The following is an 8512-nucleotide window of genomic DNA, read 5'->3' on the forward strand; positions in this document are numbered from 1 at the left end:
AGCAGACATTCTTCAGTACCGACGAACTCGGAGTTGGGACCGCATGCCTTGAGCGGGTCGTAGTGGTTTCCCGTGATAGCCAGTCCGCACTGCTCGAAAGACTCGGAGTCGTAGTCGTGGGGCCACTTGACGTGGATGTGCCACTTGTACTCGGTCACTTCCTCGGTGCAGTTACCGTCGAACGCCATGATCTCGCTCTGATCCACGTCGCTGAAGTCGAGATCGGTCGTGATCACGGCGAAGGTGGAGAACGGACCGCCGTATTGTACGTTGATGGTACCGCTTACGCCCGCCGAATACTCCGGGTCGAACGTGTACGTGTAGGCCGGCAACGCGCTGTAGTCGAAGCTGCCATCGTCAATGTAGCTGGAACCTTCGTCGCCGTCGGTGATGTAGTCATCGGTAGTGTAGTCGTCGGCAGTCGCAAGGGTCGCCACAGCGAAGACAGCGAGGATCTTGGAGCTCAGCATTTCGATTGAGGTCGTCGCTATAAAGTGCTGCTGCTTGTTGCGAAGCAAATTGAAGAATGACGAAGGCGAATTGCGGCGAAAATCAGCCGCATGCAAAAATCGTATCTTTTTCGAGTTAAACAGGATTTTCGGTTGCGGTAAGTAGTGAAAAGTCGTCATCTTATTGAATCGAGGAGCTACAAAGTGACTGTGAACCCAATTTGAACCTATTTGACATCATGTATCATGACTCATGATTACTTTACTTGAAGGTGGATTTCCGATCCACCACCACCGACGAGCTGAACGAGATCGAGCCAAGGAAAGCTTGCGCTTGCTGGGTCTTGCCGACGACGCTGTCACGAAACAACGGGATCGTCTTGAACGAAGCCTTCACTGTAGTTAATAGTTGACGTGGACGTATGTCCAGGACCTTGTCGAGGTACAGGTTTTAGTTTGATACAGCCTCGCTTGTGGTTGTGTATCGCTGTACAGTAGTTCACCACCAACCTCCTCGAGTCGAGGCTCGACGTCTCCATTGCCAGTCTAGTAGACAATGGTGTATACTCTTCTGAGTATCTGCGAGCGGTGTGCTTGCCGTCCACCTTCGAGTGTAGCCTCGACGTTGTCCGAATCTTAAGCAGACGCACTATGGTAGCCGTCTGCACAAGTACAGCACTTTCAGCTCCACGACAAAAGAAGTAAACACACAGACCACAATCGTACTTTCGAACCCATAGTCGTCACAGCAAATAAATGCCAGTACACATCGGCAGCAACTTCAACGCAAAGGAAGGATTGCTCCGTATTGCAATTCCAGGATATCCTGCCTTCACGCTTGGGTCGTGCTTGACAATCTCTAGACCCATCGACAACCCCGACGACAGGCACAACGTCCTGCTAGGACTTTAGGTCTGCACTAGACACGCGTCCTCGTCACGATTGCCAGTTGATGAGCGTAAATTTCGTCCTCAGGGTCGGCCTTGAAGTCGTAATATCGCTGCTACAGCTGGTGTTTGATCTCGCCACTTCTTGCTACAATTTAAACCATTTTCATCAGTCGCGGTCAAGTTGAAGTTGCCTTTTTAGCCCTCACCTGGTGATCATCCCACTTTTTCAGCAACTTTTGCAGCTCCGCCGATTTGTTCACAAATCCACGAGCATGTCTTTCAGTGTTCGCTGCTGCTGTTCCATGCGTATTTGCTTCTTCAGCTGCCGCTCGGCGAGACCGTTCCAGACCGACTTTTGGTCCGACCAATTTTCGACCAATGCTGCTGTGGATTAAGCTCACGGCAACGGCGCCCAGTGACGGGTTCTGCAACTTGAGCCGCGTGAGTTTAAGCTCCATGTCGCACACCTACTGCCTGAAAAACTGCAGCGCCATACGCGCTTCTTGCCACGAGGTTTCGCCTTATCGAAAATAGTCCGGGCTCTTTTAAAATGACACTACTAGGACTATTTACAATTTGGGTTGGAGCTCAATGTGCTTGACCCTCTCATTGGTCAAAACCCGTATGAACATTTCCCGCGTCTTTTCCGCGCCATAATTCAAGACATCTGCTCATTGAAGTCGTCGGTGTGTGTCCGTGCGACCTTTTCGAGACCTATCGCCCTGTGAACACCACTAGAGGCCATGGGCGTGTCCAGCCCCAAGCGCGCCGAACAGGGCGACGTCGCGGCCTCAGAAGCCTCCACAGACAGATCACAGCATGCTACGGAGATCGCAGAGACGCAACCAGAGCCAGAGCCGGAGCTGGAGATGAAGCGGCAGCAGGTGCAGACTCCAGAAGAAGAGATGAGCGTCATCTCCACCGACGTATCGCCGCACGACAGCGATTTTGACTTTTTACAGCTCAACTCAGACGCAGAATTCTCGCTTCTCACGCCGTCGCCGCATCGCCGCAGCTTTGCAGGTTCCTCTCTGGGTGTGGAGATGGTAGCAGGACCTCTAGCGTCCCCAGCTCTGTCGTCTCGATCCAGTGCTGCGTGTTCACCTTCGAGATTCTTCAAATCGCCTCTCGTGACGAGAACCAGGTCCACAGGAAAGGAGAAGCGAGCTGCCAAGACGCCGCAACGACGCTCTATTGTGCCTATCAGAGTCGCGACTCCTAAGAGATTGCTAGAGACTATTGATTCACTCAGTGAACAGGAAAACAAAGCGCCTACAACAGATAAAGTGGGACTAAAAGCGCCCGTGAGGAAGACTTCGACTTCAGCGACGCCTCCACGGACTCCATCGCCGTCATCCAGACAGATGCTGCTATCTCGACGACTAAAATATGTGTTTGACCGCACCGACGATGACGAGGAGCGTGGAACTGTTCGAGGAGCAATGAAATCTCCAGCTACCGGCAGACAAGTGGACACTTCAGCCTCGCTTCTAGACGCTGACGATATCCAGTGCGCACCCAGTGGTCTATCGACGAGTCCAAGCGAGCACGACTCCTTCTTCTCCTTCGCCAACTCCCTGTCCCCACTCATGCCAGCAGAGGAGTTCGAGAACAGTTTCATGTCCGTGAGACTGTCGCCACTTGTGTCGCTCTCGTCCTACGAACTGCCGAAATTGTACGTCAATTTCCTCCCTATGGACATGATCTGTCGTGCCACACGCTCTAATCAGTGTTGCACTCTCTTGCTGTTGCTCAAACAGACTCCCACCATTTCCAGAAGATGAACATGGCAACAAAGAGACAAGCCCGTCCACAGACGCTCATAGTGGCATCCCGTTGATCCTCAAGACACCGAAGAACCGATGGAAGAATCCTCGAGGCCTCTCGTCAGCCGGATCATTAGCTGGCGGTGGTATTTCGGCTCCTGGTTCTGCCAATGGATTAGTCTCTCCCAACCTCTTTAGAGAGTCTTTTCCAAACATCCAGGCGTCGACAAGCGCAACGCCAGGCAGAGACGAACGGTCAAAGCTTGGAGGTCACAGCGTAATGAAGATGAAGCTCCACACGTCGTTCGGAGACTCTCCGTCACCACCGGACTCGCACCACACTCGCGAGATCCAGGCCATCAATAAGAGCTTGTAAGTCTGTCACATTGGAAGATCCGGTGCTGAAAGTACGAGTTAACTTTGTGTGTCTGGCTCGTAGGAAGCGAAAGAAGTACATTCGTCGTCGCAAAGTAGAAGAGAAGCGTCAGCAGCCTTCGTCTTCCAGTAATGTCCAACGCAAATTGCTGCAAACCCCGGTCAAGATAGCTGCATCACCGCGTCCTGCGCGGTCGCCGTTGCATCCTTGGAACGGCCAAACACCGGATGCTCATCAGTTCAAGACTCCAACACCTCGAAAGCTCGCTCCAAGTCGTTTAAACAGAGCTGGCACTTTGATGGAAACGCCCCAATCTCCACCACTAGCGCGCAGATTGATCCCAGCGTCAGAGCCAACGCCAGCAGCATCCACCACACCTGTGAACAAGAAGAAGAAGCGAAAAGCGTCTCACTGCGTCTCGATGTCGTCGTCGATCGCCAACCTGTCAGGACTGAAGATGCGGAAGTCTCCACTGGGAGTTCGACAGGCTGTTGCTCTAGCGATCACACCAGCCAAGCAAATCAAGCGAGAAGCAGAAGCAGCAGCAGCAGCTCTGGGCCCGTTCACTATGCTGACACCGCAGCTAGACCCCGGGAGCGTCCTGACTTCGCTCGACAGCAGTATACTGAAGACGCCAACGCTTATAGGACCTTCAACTTCACTGACGATGTCGTTGCAGTCAGCGTCCAAAGCTCCTCTCGGTCCTGCAGTCGTGATGATCCCAGCTCCCAAGAAAGCCCCGTGCAACTGCAAGAAGTCCAAGTGTCTTAAACTCTACTGCGAATGCTTCGCTAGCGGTGGATACTGTGACGAAAGCTGCAACTGTCTCGACTGCACCAACACAACGGCGGCAGAGGACGTTCGACAGCAAGCCATCGCGTCGCGACTGGAGAAGAACCCGAACGCCTTCAAGCCCAAGATCGGAGCCACTTCTACAATGGTTACTGTGACTTCAGGAGGAGCTCGGAGGTTATCAGCAGACAGGCGAGCTTCAACAGGGACCTTTCTGTCACCTCCAGGTCAGCTGAGTCTTCAGCAACGGCAGCTCTTAAGTGCTGGAATGGCGAACACGAAGATGCACAAGCACGGGTGCCATTGCAAGAAGTCAGCGTGTCAGAAGAAATACTGCGAGTGCTTTCAAGCGGGCGTGCCTTGCGGAGAGAATTGCCGCTGTATTGTAAGTGAAACCAGCCTTTACTGTGTTACTCGAGGCATGTTGCTGACCTTAAATTCGACAGGACTGCAAGAACCAGACACCGTGTGTGGCTCACGCCAATGGTGGGGTAACGACGGGCTCAGGTGTGATCGGTACGCCATCTAGCGAGATCGACGAGACGTTTGTATCGCCTGTACTTCAGGGTGTCCACAGGCGAATGCGCATTGATCGTGAGACTTGGAAGAAGGACTTTTCTTCACCGTTTGAGGCTTCTCCAGGACGCGAGCGGGAGCGCACAGAGCTACTACAGTTGAGGCTTTTGGCATCACGAGGTGGTAATGGAACTCCACCGAGTGTCCGCGTGAGGGCGATGCCATTCACTTCACCACCAACGCCTCAACTAACCTATCGAACTATAGTCAAGCGCTCGCGTAAGATGTCACCAATCAGAGGAGACGGCGAACAACAGCGATCTGGCAGCGCAGGAGCTGCGCACAGTTTACTGTTGTTGAAGAAGCGAGAGTTGCAGCAGTACGCTTTTGACAAGAGTAGCAGCAGCTTTGGGAAGGCTGCGTTGTCAGCTGGGGTTCGATGCACGAGTGGAGCCGAACGAGTCTTCGTGTTGCCGCTGTTTGGAGCAGCTCTTCCTCCGCTAGAGAGCGGCGTCAGTGCCAAGATCTTCCACTTTCTCACGAACGCCGACCTGCACAACTCGAGTTTGGTGAGTCACCTCTGGAACCAGGTTGCTCTGGGCGAGACCGTCTGGGACCACGCCAACTTCATCCCGACAGCTGATAGTGCACCGCTGTCACGACAGAAGGAAACACTTGAGACGCCAGTGACGAAGCTGGAATCGAGCGCTGTCAGCTTCGAGACCAGGCAAATGGCGACCAATATTAGAAAGCATGAGCCAAACCTTGCCGTGCTGTCGACTCTGAGGTAAGTACAGGATTGGAAGTAGTGAAGGTAATTATGAGCTTAGTAGTAGGGTAGGAACACAGATAGGAATTGTAGTAGCCGCGCTGCTGAAGTTCACAGCAGACCAGCAAGAATCGAGCCACACGAAATATGTTGAAGACGACTACAGTAGTATTGTGCATTTGGCGTGCTTACGGAAGTCTCACGTTCTTCAGGGCGACAGCTTGGGCATGCGGCGCGGGTTGTCAAGCGAAATGTGCTGCATGCGAACAGCTCCCAGGATGACTTCAGGCAGCTCTTCGTCGGTCTGGGCTTCGAGCAGGAAGGCCATGTCCACCACCAGCGACTTGGTCACTCCCTGCACCATCCCCACCACTGTGTTGGCAACCGAGTTGGAGGAGATGTCGATGTCCACTTCGAAGTAGTTTTCTCCACGGTGATATGGACACTTGAGCTTGTTACCGAGCAGCGTCGGCTTGGACCCGACCGATTGTTTGATGATGAAGCTGCCTTCAACGACGGTAGGGATGAGCTTGAAGCGAGAGTTCCGGAACTGGTCGTCGCCGTCGAAGAAGTCGTTCAGTAGCTCGGAGAAGCCAGAGCCGTCCTCGAACACATTGTCGCGCACAGGGTGGAAGTAGAAGACCATGCAGACATTCTCTGGACCTGGGATGATCATGTTGACTACAAACGTGAATTTGGAGCTGGTGCGGCCGACACTGTCCGATCGAGACGAGATGTTGTACCTCTCAGCAGGACTCTCAAAGGACAAGAGATCGACACCCACAGTATGGAACATGGCGGGGGCCGAAGGGATCTTCTTCTTGTCGGTCAGGTAGTTGTGTCCTCGAACACTAAACAGCGAAGCGTCCGGCTCGCCCCACATCTTCTCTGGGAAACTGGTCTGCAGTTTCTGTACGCCCATGACGACGCCCATCGAGTCCACACTGGTTCGCTGTGTGAAATTGTTCTCCTGCGGTCCAGTCTCCGAGCTTTCGCCCTCTGCTGCAGGCGCCATCGAGACATTGGGCGTGATGAAGTCTGTAGCGCTCATTTCATCACGAATCCCCACGACACTACGCAGCATTGGCATTACGAGATCCACATCCATGCCAAGCTGGTGGTAAATACGGGACCAACCGCCTGGATCGTAACGAAGCACGTAAGTAACCAGAGTTCGGATCGATCCACTTGGAACACGCTGGGGAGCGATAACGAAGCCGCCGCCCAGTAAGTTCGCTCGCACATAGTTGTGACGCACCCGACACTCGGGATGCTCGATGCTCTGGTACATGACAAAGTACGATCCGTCCTCTTCGCGTCTCCAGTAGCGCATGAGCACAAGGTCACGAGCTTTCTGCCACAGAGGCCACAAGTGCGTCGGTCGCTGCGTAATGTACACGATGTCAGCGTGGTCATCCAGCTGCTGCACCACACGCATCGTCGCCGTCCCCGAGTCCCATCTCTGGAATCTCTTGGGGTTCATGAGGAGTCTAAAGACTTCAGTTGGAGAGCCATGCACTACTTGGGACACACGGAAGCTCGGGATCTCGGGCGCCTGGGTAGGGGTCACTGCAGCGCAGCATACAGCAATAGCCACTAGTGCCGTCATAAAGCTCAGCAACATGTTGCTCGCGAACGAATACATGCTGCTAAAGCTCAGCGCTGCGCCCACACACGCACTGAAGATCAGTCCGTTGGTTGTCGCTGCCTGTTGAGCGAACAGATTGGCCGCAACGTTGGGACCCAGTGGACATTCCTGCATGATCCGGAGTCCTCCTTCCACCCTGGCCAACCACCAGGCTTGCTCCGCCTTGTCATTGTCTGCGTCCAAGTTAAAGAGAGACATCGTGTCTTCATCGGCCTTCAACATCCTCGGCACGTGGGTGGGCGTGGGGAAGATCTCGGCGTCGTTCTTAAGCTTCTTCTGATGCGCCACCAGCTCTTGCAGCGACCGCACGGCGTTCTCCAGCGCGCGTTTCCATTCCTTGGCATTCTCCTCACTCTTAGCTCCTAGATCCAGGAATCGGTCCTTCTTGTACGACTTTTCTCCGTTCACTGCGTCGCCCAATGCAAAAGTGATGCGGAACATCCACACGGGTCCGTGGTGTTTGTGTTTCTCCTCCGAGTTGAACACGGGGCTCACCATACAGCCATCAGTCAGAATGTAGGTCCCACGAGGCGCAGGGTCGCCGCGTTTGCGGTAGTAGCGGAGCTGGTTACCGTCCAGGAGGAAGTAGCGATCCACTGGAGAAGACACAAATTATGACACATAGTTTGTGAGTCTTCTACTAGGAGTTTTGAGGTGGAAATTGCGTGAATGAAGAGATCGTACGCCAGATAAGATTCATGTGGTCGCGGCGCTTGGTGAGCCATCCCTCCATCGTCGCGAGCGGCTAGACAGCGCCAGGTGTCGAGACTTAAATGGGAGGTGGCGGATTTGCGACTGCCGGCTCGGATTTGGGACATTTTGGTCCGATGGACGTAATACTCAGTTGCGATTGGCTGGATTTTGGGCAGAAAAAGGCTTAGATTGTGACAGTTGACGACAAAAAGACAACTTGTTCAAAATGAGCTTTTAGTGATGCACAAATGAACGCAATTCTCTTCTGCAACAGACCGCAACGTGCCCCTTGGTATTTGGGTAACGTGCCGCCTTAGAAGCCCATCCAGCCCGTGTACCAGCGGTTCTTGAACTTGTAGGCGTTCGTCATCTGGCGGTACATGAACACGAAGCCCACAGCGCAGCCCACGATGGACAGGTAGCGCACAGCGGGGTTGCGCACGTACAGCGCCCACTGCGACAGCAGGATCATGAAGACAGCAGCGGCCACGTCGTAGCCGCCAACAATGAGCCCCTCGTAGACGAACTGCTGGCGACCCTGAGGGTGGAAATACTGGATGTTACCCTTGCGGTCGGCCGTGTAGGGCGGCGGGTTGCGGATGATGCAGTACAC

The 8512-nt window shown here is 53.8% G+C and overlaps 4 protein-coding genes across 4 annotated transcripts in view; 1 reads left to right on the forward strand and 3 right to left on the reverse strand.

Moving 5' to 3' along the window:
- Nucleotides 1–1797, reverse strand: part of PITG_21024 (uncharacterized protein) — a gene marked incomplete at both ends in the record, with an annotated part of 2342 nt that extends 545 nt beyond the window's left edge. Inside the window, 3 exons of the mRNA XM_002895033.1 lie at nucleotides 20–487; nucleotides 943–1111; nucleotides 1546–1797. Coding sequence (XP_002895079.1) covers nucleotides 20–487; nucleotides 943–1111; nucleotides 1546–1797 — 889 coding nt within the window. The remainder of the gene's footprint in view (nucleotides 1–19; nucleotides 488–942; nucleotides 1112–1545) is intronic.
- Nucleotides 1798–2382: 585 nt separating this feature from the next.
- PITG_21025 (uncharacterized protein) lies at nucleotides 2383–5580 on the forward strand (the record flags this gene model as incomplete). The annotated part of the gene is made up of 5 exons (XM_002895034.1): nucleotides 2383–3014; nucleotides 3100–3477; nucleotides 3545–4658; nucleotides 4720–5475; nucleotides 5542–5580. 5 exons carry the CDS (start codon nucleotides 2383–2385, stop codon nucleotides 5578–5580), a joined length of 2919 nt encoding a protein of 972 aa, XP_002895080.1.
- Nucleotides 5581–5766: 186 nt separating this feature from the next.
- On the reverse strand, nucleotides 5767–7939 carry PITG_21026 (uncharacterized protein; the record flags this gene model as incomplete). The annotated part of the gene is made up of 2 exons (XM_002895035.1): nucleotides 5767–7802; nucleotides 7891–7939. 2 exons carry the CDS (start codon nucleotides 7937–7939, stop codon nucleotides 5767–5769), a joined length of 2085 nt encoding a protein of 694 aa, XP_002895081.1.
- Nucleotides 7940–8099: 160 nt separating this feature from the next.
- PITG_21027 (uncharacterized protein) overlaps nucleotides 8100–8512 on the reverse strand; it is a gene marked incomplete at both ends in the record, with an annotated part of 1341 nt that continues 928 nt past the window's right edge. Inside the window, one exon of the mRNA XM_002895036.1 lies at nucleotides 8100–8437. Within this exon, the coding sequence (XP_002895082.1) occupies nucleotides 8213–8437 (225 nt within the window). The remainder of the gene's footprint in view (nucleotides 8438–8512) is intronic.

Source organism: Phytophthora infestans, genomic scaffold, assembly GCF_000142945.1.
Source record: "Phytophthora infestans T30-4 supercont1.282 genomic scaffold, whole genome shotgun sequence".
NCBI lineage: Eukaryota > Oomycota > Peronosporomycetes > Peronosporales > Peronosporaceae > Phytophthora > Phytophthora infestans.